Genomic DNA, 25,657 nt, shown 5'->3' with positions numbered 1-25,657 from the left:
GGAGGTCTATGCCAGGGTCGAGCCCAGTGAGGCCACCTGGGGAGGTGTGGCTTCAGTCAAGAAGTCTCCCCTCTCTGAGCTGTTTCCCCACTTGCAAAGCACACAGTAGGTGCTCCTTCCTGCAGCCCCTCCTACCCAGGCTCACCTCCTCGCTGGGCTGCAGTGAGACTCCAGGCCCTCTTGCCGCACACTGCCCGCTGCCTGGAGGATGCAGCAGGCTGCAGAGAGGACCAAGAGGAGGCGGCTTAGGAGCCTCTCCTCGGGATGTCCCTATGTCAGTTCCACTCAAGTGTACACTGTAATTGCCCTCCACCATCAGCCAAGCTGCATGGCTGGGCTCCTGGAGCCTGCAGTCCTCACTAAAAAATTGGGGGACTGCTCCAGTCTTACTCAAGGCCTGTTCTGTGCCTGGACCCTGGGCACTCACTGGCCTGCCTGGTGGAGCTCAGTGGCTGGCTGCTGAGTGCTGTAGGGGCCCCCAGGAGGCCTTGTGGAGGCCATGGCCCCTCAGCTGAGCCTGGAGAGAGAGACAAGGTTTGCAGGGATGATTATAAAATGTATGTGGGGGGTGGGGGGTGGGGGTGAGGGAAGAGGCTGGGTGGCCAGGAAGAGGTCAGACCTGGGAGGACCTCCAAGGCTAGACACTGGGATCCTTCCCTCAGCAGAGGGAGCCAGACTGGGTGCTGTGGGAGGCAATGGCAGGGCATATGAGAATACCGTGGGAAAGGGGGCTGTGGGGAGGGCAGAGCCAGGCAGAGCAGTGGACTAACTATGGGGAGCGTTGCAGAGGGCAGGTCTGGGACACTGACGGGGTCTCACTTCTCCCAGCGGGCTGGGGTTCAGGTTTTCCTAAAACGGATGTGTCGGGGTGGGGTGAGTCTGAGGCTCTTGCCCTTTTGGTGTGTTAACCCTGCAGGTCCACAAGAAGTCTGAGTGCAGAGCAGGAAGAGAAAGGGCCATCACAGCAGAGGTGAGGACTGCATAGAAAAGGCCAAGCAGGGCCCTGCAGAGCACGGTGGTTGGTGATGTTACGTGTAAGCCTGCTCCTGCTGTGGGACAAAGATGCCACAGAGGTCAGGCATGCCTTGTGAGGACACCTGTCTTGTCTCTTACCAGTATCAGCTTATCTACTCTGGCAGGGAGCATCACCCCTGGGACAGACTGGGACTAGAGGGGAACAGGGTGAGAGCCAGGCCACACAGCGGTGGGACATGTGGGCTGGAGTGTGGCTGGGCTGTCCAGCAGAGCCTCCTGCTTCACCTGAGCTGGGGCAATGGCCACAGGGTGGGGTGACTCGGCGCCATTGAGAACTGGGAGCCTGCTGGACACGGAGAAGCCCTGGTGGACCAAGCAGGAAAACTAAGTTGCCCTTTAAGGTGGGGAGATGAAGAGAGGCTGAGAAGCTGGTGCCTCTGCCCTCCGCAGGCCCCTCCCCACCAGCAGCCTTGTACACACAGCCCTCCTTGGTCCTGTGCTCTCCATGTCCCCCCCCCCTCCCCCAGCACCACACTCATAGCCTCCCTCTTGAAGCAGCATCTTCCGCACTCAGCTCTCTGCTCTGGTTGAAGGCCTGAGGTCATGGTCATGGCTGGGCACACTGGGATATATTTTCCAAACTTGGGGTGTGGTGGGATGGATCCTCTCCTTAGACGACCGCAGTCAGCTGGGGAAAGACATGCACCTTACAATCTGCACTAATATAGTTATTTATTGCTTTTTTACCATGTGGGTTACCAAGTTCAAAGGGAGGGAAAAGAAACGAAAATAATGGCTCACCCAGGACTGTCTTCCTTCAGTGGCTTGTCCCTTGGCTTTTTTTTGGAGCTCAGCCTCGAAGCTATGAGCTCTGCCTCATTCCCTGCCCGCCCCTGGGCCATGTGAGAGGCTCACTAGGTGTGTGTGTCTGGAGGCTTCAGGGAGCCCCCTTCCACGGTGTCCCTGCTCGGCTGCCCCTCTGTAGGGGCTGGGCTTCTGGTATCCAACGGCCTCGACACCTCTTGCAGAATCTCCTCCTTGGCTTGTGACTCTGGGTTCACCTCAGGCTGTGCCTCCTGGGGCTCCAGCTTGGTGACAGACTTCTTGTCAGAGCCAGGCTCAGGGACCCATGGGGGTTCATGGACCCCTGAGGGCTCACAGACCCCTGAGCTCTCCCCCTCCTCGTCGATGATGGCTGCAGAGAACAGGCCCCGGACCTTGGGCTGCACCCAGCAGTGGCTGAGGATCTCGTCGATGTGCAGCCGCCGGTTGACGTCCGGCTGCAGGATGCGGTAGATGAGGTCCTTGCACTCACTGGTCAGGCTCTTGAAGCGCGGGAAGTTAATGCGGTGCTCCTTCTGGATGCGCAGCATCTTCTTGATATTGGAGTCGTCGTAGGGCATGGAGCCACAGACCATGATGTAGAGGATCACGCCCAGGCTCCAGATGTCATAGACCTTGGGCTGGTAGGGGATGCCCTGCAGGACCTCGGGGGCCGCGTATGCCGCCGACCCACAGAAGGTCTTGCTCAGTGCCAGTCGGCCACTATCGTCCCGCAGGCAGCGCTTGGAGAAACCAAAGTCAGACAACTTGATGTTGAAGTCCTTGTCAAGGAGAAGGTTCTCGCACTTGAGGTCTCGGTGGACAACGTCCAGGTCATGGCAGTACTTGATGGCGGAGGAGAGCTGGTGGAACTTCTTGCGAGCATCATCTTCGTGCAGGGCTCCCCGGGTTTTGATGAATTCAAGGAGGTCACCCTGAACCCCAAGCTCCATGACAATATAGACCTTGCCGTCCGATGTCTCAAAGATCTCATAGGTCTTGACGATGGAGCGGTGGTTTAGCATGGTTAGAATCTCAATTTCCCGGGGAAGGAATTTCTCCAAGAAGTCTGTGGGGGCTTTCTTGCGGTCGATGATCTTGACCGCCACATTGAACTTGAGGCGCTCAGAGTAAGCGGATTTGACTTTTGCGTATGAGCCCTCTCCTAAATTTATCCCCATGATATAGCCTCGTCGCTTGAGGATGGCAGCATCATCCATGGTGCCAGGAGCACCCAGTGCCTCTGAGGCTGCCCTCTACATCCCTGCAAGACATGGGCCAGCCGTGTCCTCATTTACACTGTGGACGGATAGTCCTCTAGGCTGGCCTGGCCTGCTGTCCCTGCCTCCTAGAGGCCCAGACTCTGGGGTGGAACGTTCAGCATTGTCTCCCAGATGACTTCAGTGGGTGAAGTCATAAAGGAGGAGTATCTGGGGTAGCGAGGTCCTGACTTGAGCCCCTTGGACTCAGAATCCTGGAAGGCTGGCCAGTAGGCTGCAGACCAAATGTCTACAGAGAGTGACCTCACACTTGGCTGGGACTGGAGGTAGCAGGGGCTGTGGGGACACCCTGGTCTACCCATGCCTCCAAATGTGGAGCTAGGACTGCTTGACCAGTGGTGGGGCTGGTGACTGCAATCCTGGAAATTCAGGGCAGGTGTTGTATCAGTCCAGGTCCCAGCAGAAAACAGGACATACTCCAATTGGGGGCAGTCTGAGGGTGTAATAAGGGCATAACTTACAAAGGTGGGAGCAGAGTGTAGGAAACACCAACAGTAGTCACACACTCCTGGAGAAAGGGAGGGATGATCATTGGAGCCTGGGAAGGATAGCAGAGAGGGTGACCTTGAGAGAGGCAGTGACCTTTGGTAGAGGCCACAGTGACCCACAGGCAAAGAGCTGGGGAGAAACATCCCTGATTTTTCCCCTTCAGTCTTGGAAGTCCTTGCCTTTGTCTACACAGGTGGCCTGCGGGCCATGCAGCAGGGTGAAGAAGAGATGAATCAGTTGGGGTCAAGACTCCAGGCCCAGGGTCTCTGATTTTAGGAAGCCAGGACTCTGCCCTCTCCTGAATAGTTTAGCTGGACTCTTCACCTCCCTGGACTTAACTTTCCTCTTCCAAAGCTTTGCCAGCCTGCTTCTCTGATAGTGGCTTTGGTGGGGACAACTGGCAGGGATTTCTGCTCTTGGCTGTGTGTTCCTTCTTGGGGGTCTGGGCTCCTAGGGCAGATCTGGGGCTGGGACAGAAGCTGGACCTTGATCCTGCTTTGAGTGCCATCAGCTGCTCCGGGAATGCTCCCTGAGGATGGTGCAAGTGGAGAGGTCAGCATTGGACAGGGACCAATTTCTGCCAGCAGTGGAGTGTGTCTAGCACCTGCTCGGGATCACACCCTGAGGGGCAGGAGCAGGCAGGTCTGGCCTAGTCTTGGATTGAACCTTAATTATATCCACCCTGAGGAAGTGGATGGGTCCTTCAGTCCAGAAGCCGACGCCCTATCCACTGAGCCAAACCGGCTAGGGCCTCTTTTTATTTTTTAAAAATGTTTTTGTTGATTTTTTTTTTTTTTTTTAGAGAGAGAGTTAGGGAGAGGGAGATAAACATTGATGTGAGAGAGAAACATTGACTGATCACCTCTGGCACGCACCCCAACCAGAGATTGAACCCGAAATCAGGCATGTGTCAAACCAGGGACTTTTTGTTGCAACAGCCAATGTTTAACTGAGTCACACTGGCCCTTCACCCTCTTTTCCAGCCCTGACACCCTGTGCCAGGTCCTGTGTGCTTGGCTGGTTGTCCTTTGGACAGCTTGCTCCTCTCTCCTACTGAGAACACCTTATCCGCTGGGTCCCCTCCCATAGTCTCCTTGTTCCAGATAACAGCTATGAAGTCAGTACTTAGAGCATTGTCCCCAGTGGCTTTATTCTATGCAGATCTGGTCTGATGTGCCCAGCGTTCCTTCTCCTCCCCCATTGTGTAGGCAGGGCCCTTCCTCCAGAGGCCAACTTGACTACAGGGTCTTTCTAAAATGACTCCTTATTTTTATTTTTAAATAAATTTTTACTAGAGGCCCCGTCGTGCATGGGGGAGGGGCCACGGGGAGTTGGTGGGCCAGGCCCACCTCTGGTTAGTCGAACTCCTGGTGGAGGGGACAACTTGCATATTAATTAGCCTTTTATTATATAGGATAGGATTGATTCCAGAGAGGAAGGCAGATAGAAACATCAATGATAGAGAATCATTGATTGCTTGCCTCCTGCACATCCCCTACGGGGGATCCAGCCTGCAACCGGGCATGTGCCCTGACCAGGGATCAAACCATGACCACCTGGTTCATAGCTCGAAGCTCAATCCCAGAGCCATATCTATGGGGGGAGGGTGGGGGTATGCATGATACTCCTTTAGGCTACTACTTCCTTTACCAGTGAAGCCACACCAACCTGTGCCTGACAGCATCGATCCTCCTTTCCACCTCCTCAAAGTTGTGTCCTGATAGTTTTCTTTCTTTTTTTTTTTTTTTAATATATTTTATTGATTTTTTACAGAGAGGAAGGGAGAGGGATAGAGAGAAACATCGATGAGAGAGAAACATCGATCAGCTGCCTCCTGCACATTCCCCACTGGAGATGTGCCCGCAACCCAGGTACATGCCCTTGACCGGAATCGAACCCGGGACCTTTCAGTCTGCAGGCCGATACTCCATCCACTGAGCCAAACCGGTTTCGGCCTGATAGTTTTCTTCATCCCTTTTTTGCAGTCCTTTTTTTTAAAAATTATTTTTACTTTTTTATCTTTACCCGAGGATATGTTTATTGATTTTAGAAAAGAAGGGAGAGAGAGAGAGAGAGAGAAAGAAAGAGAGGAAGAGAGGAACATTGATCCTTGGGCCCTGACCTGGAATCGAACTCTAACCATTTTGGTGCCCGGCAGGATGCTCTAACAAACGGAGGCACTCAGCCAGGGCGCAGCCCTTCTGGAAAGGCCACTTTCCGGCCCACTCTTGGGCCATGGACCGGACCTCGGGCTGCAGATGTGCAAGGGGTGAGACCCTTTGTGTCCGTCCCCCTTGGCTCCCTCCCACCCTGCCCCCCACCCCGGGGCCACTCCCCATTTTCCCGGCTTCAATGGGCCCCGCCCTTTCTGTGTCCTGTCCACTTGGTCCCATCGCCCGTCCCTTCCCGGCGCCCTAAGATCCTAGGGCCGGCCCTTCGGCTCAGGTTACACCCCCGAGCCCCACCTCTCTGTTCAGCCAATGGCACTTCACCCCTTAAGCCCCGCCCTCCCACCGGGCCTGCCCCTCCCACCCCGACCTTACGCCTCGCCCCTTTCGGGCACTACTGTGCAGGCCCCGCCCCAGCTCGGCCAAGGTCCGCAAGCATTGGGAGCGCGCAGGCCCCGCCCCCTCCTTGGCGCTAATTGGCCGACACCGGCGTCGGGGGCGGGAGGCAGGGCGTCGCAGAGCTGAACAGGACGGCCGCCATCTTGCGCGGAGCCGAAGTCAGAACCCTAGGTTGCGGCGGAGAGTGCGCTCGAGCCCGCGGTCGGAACCTCAGGTTGCGGTTGGAACCTCAGGCTGCAGCCGAGAGTGCGCGAGAACCCACGGCCCAGGGCAGCGGCGGCCCAGTCGGAGCCCCCTCCCGCCACCTCTTCACGCCCGGCCCCGACCCGGCCCCCCGACCCTCAGCCAGGCCCGGTTCGGCCTCCCCGCGGGGTCACGCGGCCGCCCCGGGGACGATGAACGGAGGATAAATGGTGCCCAAGGCAGACAGCGGTGCCTTCCTGCTGCTCTTCCTGCTCGTGCTCACCGTCACCGAGCCGCTGCGACCAGGTGCGCGGGGCGGGGGGGCGGGGCGGGCGGCCGGGGGCGGGGCGAACAGGGCCGGGGTCGCCCCGGACCTCCCTCCGCTCGGTGGGGCCGTGTCCCGGGAGGACGCCTGCCGAGGCCTACCCGCGGTCCGCCGCGTCCTCCTTCCCGGGACCGTGCACCCCCGGGACCATGCCGTGAGTTGACCTGGTGGGCTCGAGCGCCTCGTACATCAAGAAACTTTGTTCTCGGGGCGGTGGCCTTTGGGTCCACGTCTGTGGAGCCACTACCTGCTTCGAGGTCGCTGGAAGCGAGAGATGGAGTTCTTTCGCCGAGGAGCTGCGCCCTCGTTTCTGGTCCAGCGGCTGGAGCTAGGCTGGGGTTAGGTCGAGTGGGCAGCTCGTGGAGGCACCTGGTTCCCATTGCTTCCTCCCAGCAGTGGGTGGATGCCAGCGTCTCAGTCCTGGAAACCCCGCGGCTGGAGAGCAGTAGCCGTGTCGCTCATGGTCACTCGGTGACAATGAGAAGGACTCAGCCCAGAGACTGGACCCGAGGAGGTGCTAGGAGGCCGCCCAGCATCGCGCGGGGCTGTCCTGGGGCCGAGACGGACGCGCCGCCCCGCAGGTGTGTCGCAGTCCAGGGAGCCCGGACAGTGGCAGGTACTCAGGACTGCTCCTTGTGTGTGATGATTAAGTGCCTTTAGAAGTCCCCGTGGAACTTGTGTTTCTATAAAAAGCCTGTGGTGCGGGTTCAGAATCATTCATGGCAGCTAGAAGGCCCCAGAGAATTTTTTAACCTCTGTTTCTGGTGTACCCATCTGAACTGCAGCAAGAAATTAAAATCCCCAAACTCAGGGCTGGTTTATCTAATAGGAAGAGGAGAGGCAGTGCTGGGGGCCCACAGTGCTTTTAGGAGTCCGTGAAAATGTTTGATTTCTTCTCAAATCAGCAGGAAAATCGAACTTTTAGGTAAAAGAGAATGTAATGTACACATTATAGGCATTCATTTTTTATAACAATGCAGTTGAAAAGTATGATTTCCTTTAACTATAAAATTGTGTGTGTGTTTTTTAATTTTTAACCCTCACCTGAGGATATGTTTTTATTGACTTGAGAGAGAGAAAGAAACTGATCGGTTGCCTCCCATCCTCGCCCCTACTGGGGATTGAACCTGCAGTCTAGGTATGTGCAGTGACCAGGAATCAAACCTGCAACCTTTTGGTGTATGAGAGGATGTTCCAACCAACTGAGCCACCCAGCTGGGGCAAAAAGTATGATTCTTAACTTTTTTGTTGTTGTTAATCATCACCCGAGGCTATTTTTTCCATTAATTTGAGAGAGAAAAACGGAAACATCAATGTGAGAAAGACACATCGATTGGTTGCCTCCCGCACACATGCCAACTGGGGCCAGGTAGCCAGGAGCAGGAAGGGGGGTCAGTGAAGGTGGAAGTGCTCAGGGCTGTCTTCTGTGAGCACTGTCAGGCCTCAGCGGGTAAAGGCAGGCTGGGAAGCACAGTGGTATGCGGCTGATCCTCCACCTTGCCCTAGCCAGGCTCCCACCCTAGACACTGAACCTCTTGACTGTCCATCTAGTGGCCAAGACCCTAGGCCCACGCTCAGCCTGGAGTCTCTCCAGTGATACTTCTCTGGGCTCCCTGAGTAGTGCTGGTTGCTCACTGCTTTTGCTGTTCTATGGGCAGCAGGATGACTGGTTCTGGGATAGCCTTGGTAGGAAAGGAAGCCAGGAAAGGGGCCACCTATCTAGGAGGGTACTGTATGGGCTCTTGGGGAGGAGAGCCAATGGATTGTGTGTTGTGATTAGGTGCTTTAGAAAGCAAGTCTAGCCCTAGCTGGTTTGTCTCAGTGGATAGAGCATCGGCCTGTGGACTGAAAGGTTCCGGGTTCGATTCCCTGGTTGTGGGCTCGATCCCTAGTAGGGGGTGTGCAGGAGGCAGCCAATCAATGATTCTTATCATTGATGTTTCTTTCTTACTCTCCCTTCCTCTCTGAAACCAGTACAAATATATATTAAAACAACAACAACAAAAACACAAGTCTACACCTGTAGAAAGATGAGACATCATCCTGTTCTGGCTTGTGGGTCCCAGTTTTGCACATTAGGTCACTGGACTGAAGCCATGTGTACCATGCATGCTATCTTCCTTGGGGTGCCTCTGGTTCCAGGTCCAGCATCTCCTACCTGGATGATAGAGGTGACCAACGTCCCCAACTCCTTTCCTGTCTGTTCACATATCCTGCCAACTGGCCAGCAGTAATTCAACAAGCATCTGAGTGCTTGATACCTGCCCATCTCCTAGGGATGCTCAAATGGAGAGAATAAACGCCTTCCTCTGGGAGTGCCCTTTAGGTGTGGAAAGAGTCAAGGTGTAAATCAGTCCATTAAGTGTGTTGGCCTAGGCAGGTGTCAGAGATCGCCAACCTTTTGTACTTGTGAAGCAGGGGCGGGCTTCACAGAAGACACCACACTTCGGTCTGAGTTGGGGCAGGGAGGCACCTGTGGCAGAGGGAGCAGTTACCTGTTTCACTCCATGACACTCCATATTAGAAGTTTGCAGCGGCCCCAGTGGTATCTTGACTTGCCTGACAATTGGGGGACTCCAACGGGCTCCCTGACATTGTTTGGGCAGCAAGGGCAAGTCTCACTCTGGGTCATGTGTTCTTGTGTGCTGTGTCTCCTTCCCAGCAGAGGTTTGCTGGCTGGCATTTTCGAGGGGGTGCTTCTTTGGTTGTAGCCTGCATTCCTTGTATTGGAATCCTGACTTAGATCCATACTCGGGTGTGAGGAGGGCACCTGTCAGAACCTGTTTCCCAGATGGGAGGGAGGCAGGCAAGTAGGCAGGAGGGTGTCTTCTGATTTCTCCCAGGTGGAACCCTTGAGGACAGGGACCAAGCCATTTTTGGCTCCTCTCTGATGCAGGCCTTTCACAGAGTGGGGCAATGGGCAACACAAGAGTGCTGGACTTGACCTTTCACCAAAGTTTATTTTAAATGCATGTCTGATGTGGCTTGATCGAGGATGTGTTACATGCCAGGAGCTTTTGTAGTAAGAACACGTGTTAAGTTAACTCTCAGGTGGTCCCTGTGCTAGCTCCATTTACAGATAGGGAAATTGGAATACAGAGAGCTCATCAAGCTAAGTGGCTGAGATGAGATTCGGTCCTAGAAGTCTGGCCTGGTTCCATTGTGCACCTTTCCCAGGGGCTTATGTACGTCCTATCTTTAACCGCTGCTGTGGAGACCTAGGCCGCTTTTCTTCTGATGGACCCAGTGGCTCACCAGGATTCTGAAGCCTTTTCCATCTGAATACCTTGGTTTGAGGGATAGAACCAGCCCTCCCCCCAAATTCCTTCTGTGGTTAACCATAATGACCAATGAAGATGTGCATTGTCTCCCCGAGATGTTAGAAGGGTTGGGGATCTCTGCTGAGGGGTGACAAACATACAGGGGCATTTAGGTTCATTGACTGAAGTATCATCTCCCTGACCCTTTATCTATACAGGGAATGCAACATCAATTGCTGATTTCTAATACTGTTTTTTTCTAAGCATTAATTATGAAAGAAAATCATGCCATGGGTTTAGCCATAGCTCCGTCCAGGGTGACTCCACCATACTTAGCTGAGAAAACATTTAACCTTTCCTAAGTGAGCATGGTCTTGGCTGAGTTCCCCGGCCTATAGGTGATGTAGCAGGACTGGAGCTGTGTTCCTTGGGATGAAGAAAGCTGGCTGGGAGAGGCAAGTGACTTGTATAAAGTCACATAGCTGGAGGGCAGAGTAGCTGGGATTCAGACCACTAGGACCTGGCTCCCAGTTCAGGGTTCTTTCCCCATGGCCATGAGGGACCGGCTGGGTATGTTGAACTGATAAAGCCTCAGTGAGCCGAGAAGTGGCCACAGCACTGGAGCAGCATATGGGTTAACGAATAGGAAGCGCGTGGATGTTTTATAAGCAGAACTGGCTGAAGCTTGTAGAAGTAGCGGGGAAGTTGAGCCTGCACTTAGGCTGGCCAGGTGCTTACTGAGTTTGGAGTTCTTTCCTCCACAGCCTACCACTGTGATGGCGAACCTATGACACGCGTGTCAGAGGTGACACACGAACTCATTTTTTTGGTTGATTTTTCTTTGTTAAGTGGCATTTAAATATATAAAATAAATATCAAAAATATAAGTCTTTGTTTTACTATGGTTGCAAATATCAAAAAATTTCTATATGTGACACGCACCAGAGTTAAGTTAGGGTTTTTCAAAATGCTGACACGCTGAGCTCAAAAGGTTCGCCATCACTGGCCTACCACCTTGTAACACTATAGAACTTGCCCTACTAGCACACTGGGCTTTGGATTTTATAATTTCATTCTTTTTAGATGATACTTTTCCAACCTCACTAGCTAATGAATTGTTTTGTTGTTGCTTTTAAAGTAAACATTTGGTAGGAAATGTTTATATAAACTAGGAGTTCTCAGTTGGTGGTTGGCAGCCGATTGGTGATTCTCTCTCATCATTGATGTTTCTGTCTCTCTCTTACCCTCTCCCTTCCTCTCTGAAATCAATAAAAAGACATAAAGAAAAATATTCCTAAAAAAATAATTTCAAACTTACAGAAAAATTGCAAGAATACAGTTAGTGCAAGAACACTTGCATATCCTGTACTAGATGTACCTATTGTTAGCATTTTATTTTATTTGTTGTATCTCCCCTGTGTGTTTATACTCATGCATAGAAATGTATGCATGGACGTAATTATTTTTAACAATTTTTTTTCTGAACCATTTGACAATAAGTTGCGTATGGCATGGCCCTTTCCCCTGTACACTTTGATCACTTCAGAGAGCAGGAGGAGGCGCCTGGTACTTAGCTTCCCTGAAAGATGAAAGGTGATGCTTCCCATCCCATTGCTTGCATTCACCCTGTAACAAGCCCTCACTGCCACCTGCTGTGTGCCAGGCACTGTGTCACCACAGATGGTATTGCGGGCACAGGATGTGCTGTGGTTAAAGCTCCGGTTTGCCCAGGTGGCAGCTAGCAAGGTTAATATTTCAGTTAGTGGTTCTAGTCTTAGGAATGAATAATGTGCTTTTGTTGTACACTTTGGCCAATGGGTATGTACATTCTCGCTCTTGTTAGGCTATTTTTTCCCCCTGTTCCTCTTCCTGTCCAGATTGCTCTTGCCTGCAGCCCTCTGGTCCTGCTTCCCAGACCTAGCTCCTTAGCACTGTCTTCCCCCTGCCCTCCTCTGGCAGTTCCGCAGCACTTAACGCATACATCATGGGAGGTGGCCTAGTTGTGGGCACTCCCTGTACCCATGATATCTTACCTCTGTTCCTCTTCCTCTCCTTGGCATAGGGAAAAGCGTAGTAGATTCTCGGCCCTAAGTGGAATGTGTCAGTGACAACATTTAGAACCTAGTAGATAGCAACAGACTGATTAAATGTCTTTTCCTTGGTGTGCTGCTAGGTTGTTCCCTTGTCACATGTGCTTTTGTGTTTGGGTTGCTGAAGAGTTGGCAGTAGTCCTTTCTCCTTCCTGTATGCTGAGCAGGTCAGTAGTCCCAAGAGCCCAATTTTGGGCCAACATTTTGCCAGAGGAAAGGGTGGGATCACAGTGTGGTTTTTATGTAACAAATTTGTTTCTGTGTGGTTTACCAATTGACTTGGGATGTTTAGTAAATGACAGTCCTGCCACTCCAATATGGGCCACAGTCTGGCCAGGGCAAGTCCAGGGGAGGGTGAATGGTATGTGGGCAGAGTGCAGCTGGCTGGGGACCTGGGGCTTATGGGCCATCACCTGGGAGGAAGGAAAGTGTGCCAAGCCAGCTCAGCCAAGGGTTCGAAAGCCTGAGTGAGGGCGGTGAAGGATGAAGAAATGACAAAGAGAATAAGCTGGGTCTAGGTCAGTGATGGCAAACCTATGACATGCGTGTCAGAGGTGACACGTGAACTTATTTTTTTGGTTGATTTTTCTTCGTTAAATGGCATTTAAATATATAAAATAAATATCAAAAATATAAATCTTTTACTATGGTTGCAAATATCAAAAAATTTCTATATGTGACATGGCTCCAGAGTTAAGTTAGGGTCTTTCAAAATGCTGACACGCCGAGCTCAAAAGGTTCGCCATCACTGGGTTAGGTGGATCTTCCTGTGCCTGGCTGAGGCCATAGAGAGAGATCCAGAGGCAAGCTGAGCCTTTATTTTATAGCCAGAGGTAAACAAGGTAGTGGTCACCATAGTTACAATGTTCTTGTGAGTTTCACTTGTTTTGGCAGGACTTGCACCTGGCACAGCCCATTAGCTACCTAGAAAGGATCTCTGGAGCGTCATCAGGTCAAGCCTAATTATGCTAAGAGGACTGTGCCCTCTAAGCTGGGACTTGTTTATGGCTTTGTCAACAGGTCAGTCCGAGGCTTAACCCTATAGCCGCGCCCTACAGGAAAGCCCAGGTCTGGCATTACTTTATTATTATTTTTAATCCTTACCCAAAGATATGTTTATTGATTTTATTTTACTTATTTGTTTTTTAAATATATTTTTATTGATTTCAGAGAGGAAAGGAGAGAGATAGAAACATCAATGATGAGAGAGAATCATTGACCAGCTAGCTGCTTTCTGCACTCCCCCTACTAGAGATTGAGCCTGTAACCCGGCATGTGCCCTTGACCTCAGTTGAACCTGGGATCCTTCAGTCCAAAGGCCGTCACTCTATCCACTGAGCCAAGCCAGCTAGGGCTGTTTATTGGTTATAGAGAGGAAGGGAGGGAGGAGGAGAAAGAGAAGCATCAATGTGAGAGAGAGATGTTGACTGGTTGCATCACGTACATGCCCTGACTGGGGACGGGGAGCAAACCTGCAACCCAGGTACATGCCCTTGACTAGGAACCAAACACACAACCCTTTGGTGTGTGGGCCATTGCCAAAACCCTTGAGCAACAGTGGCAAGGGCATAAGGTCCAAGTTCTCAAACCACAACACTGGACTCCCTTTGATCTAACTGCAGCTGCTCCTCTACAGACAGCTCATTTAAAGTAACACCAGAGCCGTGGCTGGTTTGGCTCAGTGGATAGAGCGTCAGCCTGCGGACTGAGCGGTCCCAGGTTAGATTCCGGTTGGGGGCATGTACGTTGGTTGCGGGCACATCCCCAGTGGGGGGTGTGCAGGAGGCGGCTGATCGATGTTTCTCTCTCATCGATGTTCCTGGCTCTCTATCCCTCTCCCTTCTCTATAAAAAATCAATAAAATATATTACAAAAATAAAATAAAATTAAGTAACACCAGAGCCCGGCTGGTGTTGCTCAGTGGTTGAGCATCCACCTATGAACCAGAAGGTCATGGTTCAATTCCTGGTAAGGGCACATGCCTGGGATGCAGGCTCTATCCCCAGTGTAAGGTGTGCAGGAGGCAGTTGATCAATGATTCAACAACAACAACAAAAAGGAACTTGGACCCTACAGCTGCACTGCTTGGTGTCAGATCTTGCTCTGCTACCCACTTTGTGACTTCTCTGTGCCTCAGTTTCCTTATCTGTGCCATGGACATAACAGCAGAACTTCATAAAGATGTTGTGAGAATTAAATGGGTTAAGTGTAAAGTCCTAAGAAATGTCGGATATAAAGCAAATGCTTCATAAAGGCCAACAGTAAATGTTATCCATGAATGGACATCAGGGAGTGTAGGGACATCACCTTAAACTGTAAGCAGGACTACACACACACACACACACACACACACACACACGGGAATATTATCAGGAGAGGGTCTGGTTCATGTCCTCCCTTCCTCCCCCCACCAGGCAGCAGAGCACAGTGGCTTTCAGCAGTGTCTGATACATACAGCTGAATGAGGAGCCATTTTTGATGGTCAGGGGGTGGGGGTATAGTTTTTGAAAGCCCACCAAACAGCCGCAGCACTTTGGACAGGGCTAGGATTGTTCACATTGACATGTTTTGCTCTTTGTCACGTTCATGCTGTGCCTCCTGAGTCTGGTCTGGCACAGAGTGGGCACTCAGAAATCAGTTATTGAATAAATACACAAATGGCTATTTATATTTTGACATAAAGAGCAACAGCTCCCTTAGCCAGCAGGCTTTGCAGCTGTCCCTAGGTGGGGGGTGGGGGTGAGGACAGGGACCTTGTGGCTGATTGCCTATGGAAGACTTGTGGGGGGTTGTTGCAGAGCCAGCTGGCCTTGGCCTCACACTGGGGGAAGCTCGCTTCTGCAGATATTGGCTCAACTGAGAGGTGAGGGCAGGTGAGGGCTTCTCACAAATATGGATCCTCACCTGAAGTTCACCAGCCTCCCAGACTGGGGTTTAGAGGGACTGAGGGCTCCTGCAGTTTGGAGCCTCAGGGCCTGGAGGCCTCTCTGATGGACTTGCTTGGCACTGAGGCTTTAAACTGGACCGCCCCCTGCAGCAGGAAGTGACCTGCCCTTCCATAGGCCATTGCACAGTATAAGCCTTTCTTGAGAGGTGATGATGCAGGGACTGCACACACTCACCTCTTGGCCTTCATCCTCTCCTCTTGCCTGGTATGGCTGTCGCTTCAGTGAACCTGGGCTAGTTGTTATCCTTAGTGTCTCTGATCCCTCCAGTCCCTCTCTGTAGGCTGACTTGTGGATCCCTGGCAGCCGACCATCAGTTTGATCAGCTTCTTGTCTGTCTGGTTTCAGCTGTTGACTGCTCCATGTTAGACAGGACAGAGCGAGAGCAGAGCCCTGTGGGGTTTGCTGGACCAGCATGGCCTCCAGGTCCACCCTGCACTCCCCTTTGTCTCAGAAGTCTTGTTCCCTGGGGGACTTTCCTTTGGAGTTCATTTCTGTGAAGGAAATAGCTCGGGGCTTCCCAGGGTGTTGAACAAGGGTTAGGAACCACCACAGAGGGCAGGCATCCCAGAGGGCCAGACTGGAGATGTGAGCTTCCGGGACCTACACACTTAGACTGACTTCAGGCCTCCTGTTACAGTCCTATTGAGTGCCACTGGCTACCTCTAGAGTCCCTGGTCAGAGTAGCTACAAAGCTTGTGGTCTTAGAAGACTGAAGAGGATTAGAAGTACGTGAAAGGAATGAGGCTTTCTTGTGGCTCAGGCGGGCTTTTGCTTAGCCCTTAGTGGTTTGTTGGCCACCTGTGGGAAGAGAGACAGTCTTCAAATTCCCCTCTACCCCTGTTGGTGTGGAGGATGCAGACCGGTATGGCGACCCACAGTGAAAGCCCAGGACAGTTGGGAAAACATTCATACACAGTGTTTTACATAAATGGAATTAATACTTTTTACACAGTTTTTTGACGTTTTCATTTGACAGTGTTTGGGGATCTTGTAAGTTGCCTCATTCTTTTTCTTTTTTTGGGGGGGGGCTGTAAAAACTTTATTCATAATATTTTCTCTTTATCTTTTCTTTAATAAGACTGAAAATTTTCCTCAGTCTTCTTTTGTTTTGTCTCTGGGGTGTGGTTCTGAGAGAGATCTCTTATGAAAATTTTTCATCCTTCTGGCAAGGTGGCTCAGTTGGTTGGAGTGTCGTGCTGTGCACTGAAAGGTTGCTGAGCCAGGGAATCCCAAGAACCTGAGTGATGGGGTGTTGGGGGGAGCCTGGAGGTGGTTCTTCACCTCATGAAAGGACAAATGGCATTTAGAACACTTAGAGAAGGTGGGGAGTTTGTGACATAATCACAGTTTTTTCTAGAATGATCTCCTATGAATTGTTTCAAATGCCTGGTAATGCTTTCCCTCACCTAGTTCTGCCCTCCCAAGTCCATTCTCTGTCCTGCTGCTGGTGTTCTGGCGAAGCTCTCCTCCACTGCCAGCAGCATCCACTCCCGGAGCCATAGCCCATCCGTGAAGCCATCTGGTCCTGCGGTACCTTTTGGTTTTAAATCCTGCTGGGCTCTAGCCGTGCAGAGTGCTCCTTTCCTGCTCAGTGGCACTTGTCCAGGCCGAGCCCTTGGCCTTATTATGTTTGTTGGTGGTTCAGGTGCTGCCCATCCTACTTGAATTCAAGCCCCTTATTCCCACCGTCTTACCTCAGGACACAGGTGACTCTTCTTGAGAAGGCCTGTTTAGCAGGGATGGCCCTCTGTTGTGTATTTTTAGTGGTCTATGTTATCATCAGTGATCTCTGTTCCCTCTTGAAGGTGTCTAGAGAAGAGAGCTGGCCCAAGTTCTATGCTGCTGTTCCCATGAGAGCTGTTCCCCTAGAATTGTCATGCATTTGAACAGCGGGCCCAGCCTGCCCTTATTTTCAGATCCTCTCCCTTCTGGTCTAAGTGTTGTGCTGGATAAATATCTCTGTCCCAGTACTGCCTTGTATAGTGGGCAGAAGGAGAACCCGTGGGAACATCCTGCCCTGCTGGGAAGCAGCTGTTAGCGCTTTCCAAGGAAGAATGTTGCAGCAATCTGATGGAGGCTGTACTGCCCACTGGGAAGCTGGGGCCTCCTGGTCCTGGGTGGGCGCTCCAGCATGGTGCAGGGGCTGCCTTAAGATCTCCGTCCGCTGGTGGAGGCCATGGAGTGGGTTGTGGGTAGTGCGAAGAGATGGGGTAGAATTCTCTCCTGCATTTGTTGGCAGGAAATTTTTTTATTTCCTGAGCAACGTGACTGGATGCGTGTGCTTCTGCTGTACTATGTCTCCCTCTATTTCTTTGTGGGCAAATGTTGCAAAATCAATTCCAAACAATTTAGGCAGCATATTAAATTTCACACAGTAATTTGAGACAGCTCAGTTTACATAATTGAGAGTGAGGCCAAGGCTTGCTGACAAAGAATAAATGGAATGTAGACAAATATTTTATTGCAGAGACTTGTACATTTCTACAGGCATGAGTCCTTTAAACCTCACACAATGCATAGTTTAAAGCAGTAGTTCTTTCATTGTGGTCAGGGGTCTAGGGGAAGGGGCTCAGGAGGTCAAAACTATTTTCATAGTAATACCAAGGAGTCATCTGCCTCTCTCTCTTGTTCTCTCACAAATGCACAGTGGCATTTCCAAGGGCTACTTGACATGTATTGACGGCTAATGGGATGTGTGCTTGGGATTTCTTCTCTACTTTTTTTAAAAATAGGATTTTTAAAAAAATTGTGGTAAAATACACATAACAAAACTTACCGCTTTAACCATTGTTTACTGTACATTTAAGTGGCATTAAGTGCAGTGACAGTGTTGTGCAACTATCACCCAGTGTTTATTTCCAGAACTTCTTCATTTTCCCAAACTGAAACTGTACCCCTTAAAGGGAACTCCCCATCACCTCTCCCCCAGCGCCTGGTAACCTATGTTCTACTTTCTATCTCTATGAATTTGACTACTCTAAGGAACTCCTATAAGTGGAAGCATTTGTCCTCCTCTGTCTAGTTTATTTTACCTAGCATAATGTCCTTTAGGTTCATCCATTTTGTGGCATGTGTCAATTTCCTCCCTTTAAAAAAATTTTTTTTATTGATTTCAGAGAGGAAGGGAGAGTGGGGGAGAGAGATAGGAACATCAGTGATAAGAGAGAATCACTGAATTGCTGCCTCCTGCACACCCCACACAGGGGATTGAGCCCACAACCCTGGCATGTGACTTGACAGGGAATCGAACTGGCAACTTTTCAGTGCACTGAACGACCTAACAAAGCCACACCGGCCAGGGCAAAAAAATTCTCAGTTTTAATGAAGTCCAATTTATCAACTTTTTCTTTTAGGGATTGAACTTCTGGTATATGTATCTAAGAAATCTTGGCCAAGGCCACAAAGATTTTCTCCTATGTTTTCTAGATATTTTATAGTTTTAGGTTTTCCTCTCTAAAAATCAATTTAAAGCCGAAACCAGTTTGGCTCAGTGGATAGAGCGTCGGCCTGCGGACTCAAGGGTCCCAGGTTCGATTCCGGTCAAGGGCATGTACCTGGGTTGTGGGCACATCCCCAGTGGGGGATGTGCAGGAGGCAGCTGATTGATGTTTCTCTCTCATCGATGTTTCTAGCTCTCTCTCTCTCTCTCCCTTCCTTTCTGTAAAAAAAATCAATAAAATATTATAAAAAAATAATCAATTTAAAAATTTGATACCCAGTTGTCCCAGTACTATTTGTTGAAAGGATGATTCTTTCTCCAGGAAATTGCCTTTGCACCTTCCTCATAAATCAGTTGCTCACATATATGTGGGCCTATTTTTGGACACACTGTTCTGGTTCCGTTGGTCCTAATGTATGTCTTGATGCTTATGCCATGCTGTTTTTGTTGTTGTTTTGTTTTTTAATGCCGTCTTGATTACTGTAACTTAGTGCTCAAGATCAGGTGGTGTGAATCCTCCAGCTTTGTTCTTACTTTTCAAAGTTGTTTTGAGTATGCTAAGTCTTTTGCATTTCTGTATGAGTTTTAGAATCAGTTTGTCAATTTCTACAAAAAGGCCTGCTAGAATATTGATTGGGATTGCATTGAATCTGTAATGAATTTGGGTAGAATTGGTATCTTAACAGTATTGAGCTTACTGATCCATAGAACTTCATGTATCCCCACACGTTTAGATTTTTAAAAAAGTTCTCTTAGCAATAGTCTGTAATTTTCAGTGTATAGAACTTGCACATCTGTCATTACATTTATCCTTAAGTGTTTCTTGGTCTTGATATTATTGTTATGGAATTTTAAATATTTAAATTTATGGAAGAGTTTGTATGGAATTGGTGTTATTTCTACCTTAAATATTTAGTAGAACTTTCCAGTGAAGCCATCTAGGCCTGGAGTTTTCTTTGTGTGAAGTTCTTAAACTAAAAATTCAGTTTCTTTTATAGCACATGGTTACTCAGGTTATTGATTCCTTTTTGAGTGAGCTTTAGTAGTTTGTGACTTACAAGGAATTTTTTTAATGTGTTTATTTGATCCATATTTTTTCTTTGATCCGTAGGCTCTTTAGAAGTGTGTGAGTTGTTGCCATATAGTTGGGGAGATTTTCCAGGTATCTTTCTGCTGTTGATTTTTTTAAGAACATATTTTTTATTGATTTTAGAAAGAGGAAGGTAGAAGGAATAGAGAGAGAGAAACACCAGTGAGAGGGAAACATCACCTCCTGCATGCCCGCTACTGGGGATCAAGCCTGCAACCCAGGCATGTGTCCGTGTCCTGACCAGGAATCAAACCATAACTTCCTGGTTCATGGGCCAGTGCTCAACCACAGAGCCACACTAGCCTGGCTGTTGTTGATTTTTAATTTTTTAATTAAATTGTGGTCAAACAACATACTCCATATGATTTCAGTCATAAATTTGAGATTTGTTTTATGGCCATAACATTCTCTATTATGGTCAATGTTATATATGTATGCATATGAAAATAGTTGTGTATTCCACTGTTTTTGGGTGGAGAGCTCTATAAGTGTTGGTTCAGACCAGTTGGTTGATAGTGTTGTTCAGGTTGTTTGGAGGAGAGTGAAATCTCTGACTGTAATTGTGAATTTGTCTATTAGCAGCTATAGCAATTTTTCATCCGTATTTTAAAGCTCTGCAATAGATTCATAAACATTTAGGATTATTATGTTCTTTATCATTATTAAATGACCTTTATTTCTGGTAATATTAAGTGCTTTGGAGTCTACTTTGTGGGGCATTAACATAGCCACTCCAGCTTTCTTTTGATCAGTGTTAGCATGTTTTCCATTCTTCTATTTTCACCAATTTGTGTCCTTATATAAAGAGGTTTTTTTAGGCAATACATAGTGGGGTCTTGTTTTTTTTTTACCTATGTGCCAAATTTTGTCTTTTCGGGTGTTTAGATCATCCCATATGTTTACTGATTAGGCAAAATTGATTATTTGTTTTACTTTTTGTACCATCTATTGTTAATTTCTTTTTCTCTTTCTGCCTTCTTTTCAATTGACTTTTTATTCCATTTTGTTGTCTTCGTTGACTTACTTGCTATAACTCTTGTTAGTTTAGTGATATTTTTCTTTAACTTATGATAGTTTACCTTCACATGACAGACCACTTTACCTGTGGCATATAAAAGCATTAAAACAGTATGCTTCCCTTCTTCTTTCCAGCTATTGTGCTATTGTCACAGTTTTACTGCTACGTGTTATAAACCCTACAATGTAGTATACATGTTTTTGCTTTAAATAATTCTAGGTTGACAGCTATTTCTTTTTTTTTTCTTTTTCTTTTTTTAATATATGTTTATTGATTTCAGAGAGGAAAGGAGAGGGAGAGAGAGAGAGAGAGACATCAATATTGAGAGAGAATCATGGATTGGCCGCCTCCTGCACGCTCCACACTGGGGATTGAGCCCGCAACCCAGGCATGTGCTCTTGACTGGAATCGAACCCGGGATCCTTCAGTCCGCAGGCCGACGCTCTATCCACTGAGCCAAACCGGCCGGGATGACAGCTATTTCTTTTTTTTTCCAGAATTTAAAAATGTTTCTCCACTGTCTTCCAGCTTGTATTGTTTATAATGAGAAACCTGTTGTCTTTATCTGTTTTTCTGTGTGATGTCTTTTCTCCTCTGGCTGCTTTTAAAATTTTCTTTATTGCTGGTTTTAAGCACTTTGATTATGATGTGCCTTGGAGTAATTTTCTTTTTTTTTTCTTTTTTAAAAAATATATTTTATTGATTTTTCACAGAGAGGAAGGGAGAGAAACAAAGAGCTAGAAACATCTATGAGAGAAACATCGATCAGCTGCCTCCCGCACACCCCCCACCGGGGATGTGCCCACAACCCAGGCACATGCCCTCGACCAGAATCGAACCTGGGACCCCTCAGTCCGCAGGCCGACGCTCCATCCACTGAGCCAAACCGGTCCCGGCCTGGAGTAATTTTCTTTATATGTCTTGTGTTTGGGGTTCATTGAGCTTGTGGATCTGCAGGTTTATAGTTTCCATCAAATTGGGAAGTTGTTCTGCCATTGTTTCTTCAAATATTTTGTCTGACCCCCCCCTCCAAGTACAAGTATGTTAAGGATGCTTGAAGTTGTCCCACAGCTCACAATTCCAAGAAAACTTTATTTTTAAAAAAACGGTGGGAAGGACAGGCGTTGGCCCATGAGCTGTAAATTTGCCGACCCCTGCCTCAGTTCAAGACCTTACTTGGCTGAGTTAATATTTTTGTCTGGCCTTCTATTTTAATTGCTTCCAGAAATCATTGCTAGTGATACCTGCTTAAAACACGGATCTTACCATATTACTTGTTGGTCCCCTACAACATACCAAATAAAGGTCAGCATTATCTTACCCTGAAAGCCACCACAGTCTGATTCTTCTTACATTTCCAATCTTATCTCCAGTGATTCTGCATTTGTCAGCTCACACAGTCTAATTGGCATGTTCTCCTGCCTTGTAATATTTCCTTAAGCCCTGCTTTTTCTGGATCGCTCGTCCCTTCCTGTTATGTTATATGTACCTCTGAAACCATCACCTGCCTTGGGAACCCTGTTTACATCCCACCTTCTTTAAGAAGCATTCCTGAGCCCCCCAGGTGGAGGCAGTTTCTCCTTCATGTTGTTTCAGCATGTTGTTCGAGTGCTTCTGTGGTGGTGACCTCCATTTATGCTTTGTCAGAAAACCGTGTATGTGTGTCTTCTCTATTGACCCAGAATCCCTCAGGAGGTGAGAGGTATACCCTCTTGTTTCTGTCCCCTCTGCAGTGCACTGCATAGCCTGATGCTGAACAGAAATGCCACAGTGTATGTTTGAATGGTCGCACATAAAGGTCAAAATCTTGGGGGGATATGATGCTCTGGGTATTTGTGGCGTTTTGGGCACAGCTCTTGGCTCTTCCTTGGGGCGTACATGCAAGCCTCCAAGGAGTGGGGCTGTAGGCAGGCTGCCTGGCCCATGCACATGGAGACCGGTGGTGGCAGGGCCAGGCGGTGGCAGGCCTGACCACACCTGGTCTCCGCTGCTACTGCCACTTCCTCAATGGCCTCTTGCCCTTTGGTTTCACAGAGCTGCGGTGCAACCCTGGGCAGTTTGCCTGTCGCAGTGGTACCATCCAGTGCATCCCTCTCCCCTGGCAGTGTGACGGCTGGGTGACTTGTGAGGATGAGAGCGACGAAGCCAATTGTCCAGGTGAGTGTTGGGCAGGCAGATGCATGTGGCCCATGCTTCCCATCAGGGGAGATGCTGTCAACTGGTATCCAGTGCTGTATCCATGTGCTGGAAGGTTATTTTAAGCTCCTCCTGTCCTCTTTCTTTCTCTGTCCTTTTTTTTTAATGCCTAACACAGGTAGATCTCAGAAGTTTTAAGATGGCAGGGTGAGCGTTGTGAGGCAAGAGAGGTGCCCATGATACCACATTTGGGGAGGTGCTGCTGGCCCTGAGAGCAGCACCTGAAGTATGGTAGCTTCTTCCCTTTCCTCTTGCCTGGTTTTGGAAGTAGGTGTTGTGAAACTTGGCTAGAATCCTGACAAGGGTCACTTTTACTGGCCTTGGCTCTGCCTATCTGCCCTGCTCACTCAGTCACTAGTAATCTTTCTCCTGATGATGTGTGTGCTCACAAAGACAGAATGCCAGAGAGTCTAAATTGTTGTTTCTCTACCTGGTTTCTGTTCCAGTACGCTCAAAGAATATAACACCCCATGAGTAATGGTGTTCACCACACCCTGGGTTCTCAACTTGGTTAGGATGGACAGTGTAGTGTCTTGCGTGTACTCCGGCATGAGTATGTGAGAGAGACACACACACATACACATGGAATATGTTTAAGACCCGGGTGGTTCTGATAAAAGCCCTAAGAGGAAGGAATCTCAGACCTAAACTCTTCAGCCTCACACTCAAATTTCTTCACAGTCTGGCTTGTTTTTTGCCAATCCAATTTATCATTATTTTCCCTTCTGTGACTCAGCTAGGCTATTTCCTGTGCCCACCCCATTAAGAATGTTCTAGCTTGGCCAGCGTGGCTCAGTGGTTGACCGTCAACCTATGAATCAGAAGGTCATGGTTCAATTCCCAGTCAGGTTATATGCCCAGGGTGTGGGCTCGATCCTCAGTGTAGGGTGTGCAGGAGGCAGCCGATCAATGATTCTCTCTCATCATAGATGTTTCTGTCTCTCCCTCTCCCTTCTTCTCTGAAATAAATTTTTTAAAAATGTTTTTTATAAAAAGAAAAAAAGAATTTCCTAGCCACATGCTTTTTTTATGCCTTTCTTTTTTCCTGGGATCCTCTTGGTTTGTTTCTATGTGGACAGATCCTGCCTATCCTTCAAGGCTTGGCTAGATGATTCCACAACATGAAGGCATCTGTGGGCTCCATGGCTATAGGTTGGCTTCTGCTAATAACCTGCTCTATCCCTCTCTGGCAGCACATAGAACCACTGGTAATTCTTCATCACTTGTGCCCATGCTTGATCTCTCCTTCCAGACTGAGTTCCCTGAGGGCAGGAGACCTGTCTTCTTCCTCAGTGGGATGAGGTCCTTTTCAGCATTCAGTAAATGAAAGGAGTCTTGTAATTCCTATAGGCCAGGTGCTGGAAAAAACTCCAACTAGGGGATCAGGTGGGACATCAATTAGCATTTGACATTTGAGCTTGGGACAGTTGAGGGGTGGTTCCAAAACAAGAAATGGAGGTGGTCTGTTCGGAATGTATTTGTCTATAAAAATGACCCCTGTAGCCCTAACCGGTTTGGCTCAGTGGATAGAGCATCGGCCTGCGGACTCAAGGGTCCCGGGTTCGATTCCAGTCAAGGGCATGTACCCTGGTTGCAGGCACATCCCCAGTGGGGAGTGTGCAGGAGGCAGCTGATCGATGTTTCTCTCTCATCGATGTTTCTAACTCTCTATCCCTTTCCCTTCTCTCTGTAAAAAATCAATAAAATATATATATTTTTTAAAATGACCCCTGTAGCCGAAGCCGGTTTGGCTCAGTGGATAGAATGTCGGCCTGCGGACTGAAAGGTCCCGGGTTCGATTCCGGTCAAGGCCATGTACCTTGGTTGCGGGCACATCCCCAGTAGAGGGCGTGCAGGAGGCAGCTGATCGATGTTTCTAACTATCTCTCTCCCTTCCTCTCTGTAAAAAATCAATAAAATATATATATTTTTAAAAAATGACCCCTGTAAAGGAACCCATTTTTTTAAAGAATTTCTTTTTTTAAAAAAATATATTTTTATTGATTTCAGAGAGGAAGGGAGAGGGAGAGAGAGAGAGAGAAACATCAATGATGAGAATCATGGATCGGCTGCCTCCTGCATGCCCCTACTGGGATCGAGCCCACAACCCAGGCATGTACCCTTGACAGGAATTGAACCCAGGACCCTTCAGTCCACAGGACGACACTCTATCCACTGAGCAAAACTGGCTAGGGCGGGACTTATTTTTTAATCATCCCTTAGGCCTGTTCTTCCTTCATTAGATGAGCAAGTCTGTGGTTGAGGCGCCTACCTTTCCAAATAAGAGTTTGAATAGTGGTGGCTGGTTTAGGAGCCTCTGGGATAGTTCTGTGTCTGGGAGACCACCTGGTCATTCCTTGGGTCACAGACCAGACAGTGTGAACTTCCCAGTGTTTGAGAATTTCCTATATGCTGGGTTGGCCTGGTGAGCTTCCCCTGGTGTGACTTACAGGTTGAGGCTTCATATGTAGCCTCCTAGAGAGTTTTCTGAACAAAGAACCAAATGATTCCTGGCTTGCTTTAAAATGGGAGCATGGTTTATCTGCTGTTTTCAAAGCACCTTTTGGCTTAGCTTTGAAGGTTAGGTGTAATAACTGCCCTATTATAGATAATTGGAAGCAATGATAGGCACTCGTATGGTTCAGCTTCATCTTTCAATGCTCAGTGGACTTGCTGAAGGCAGGAACTAGATCTGATTTCTCTTCTGGGTTACTTGGTTGGCACAAAGGGTTACAAGTCCGCTCAGTGTAAGTGTTGACTTGAATTTACATAGGTTCCTGTATTTTCTCCCCAGATAGAAAAATAAAGTCTATCCTACAGAGCCCAGAGTTCTCAGTAGATGGCATATTCTAGGCCAAGCATGTCAAACTCACGACCGGACACGAGTTTGACCATGCTTGTTCTAGACCCAGACCATTGAGTGCATGATGACGACAAGTGTGCATGCACAAACTCACCAAGGACTAACCACCGGG

At 48.7% G+C, this 25,657-nt stretch overlaps 2 protein-coding genes across 3 annotated transcripts in view; one reads left to right on the top strand and one right to left on the bottom strand.

The window, feature by feature from the left end:
- Window positions 1-1,889: 1,889 nt before the first annotated feature.
- On the bottom strand, window positions 1,890-3,017 carry LOC308535065 (testis-specific serine/threonine-protein kinase 1-like; the record flags this gene model as incomplete). Its single annotated transcript, XM_081113763.1, has 1 exon — window positions 1,890-3,017. One exon carries the CDS (start codon window positions 3,015-3,017, stop codon window positions 1,890-1,892), a length of 1,128 nt encoding a protein of 375 aa, XP_080969889.1.
- A 3,219-nt stretch (window positions 3,018-6,236) lies between these two features.
- The window catches only part of DGCR2 (DiGeorge syndrome critical region gene 2), a 47,846-nt gene continuing 28,425 nt past the window's right edge, over window positions 6,237-25,657 (top strand). Inside the window, exons 1-2 of one of the 2 annotated variants that reach the window (XM_081113600.1) lie at window positions 6,237-6,622; window positions 22,521-22,643. In XM_081113600.1, coding sequence (XP_080969726.1) covers window positions 6,544-6,622; window positions 22,521-22,643 — 202 coding nt within the window. In that variant the 5' untranslated portion in view covers window positions 6,237-6,543. The remainder of the gene's footprint in view (window positions 6,623-22,520; window positions 22,644-25,657) is intronic. The other variant, XM_081113601.1, reaches the window with a different exon arrangement.

This window comes from Myotis nattereri, assembly GCF_964212035.1.
Source record: "Myotis nattereri genome assembly, chromosome: 19".
NCBI lineage: Eukaryota > Metazoa > Chordata > Mammalia > Chiroptera > Vespertilionidae > Myotis > Myotis nattereri.
Note: the sequence above shows the minus strand (reverse complement) of the source record. Positions and strands in the feature narration are given on the sequence as shown.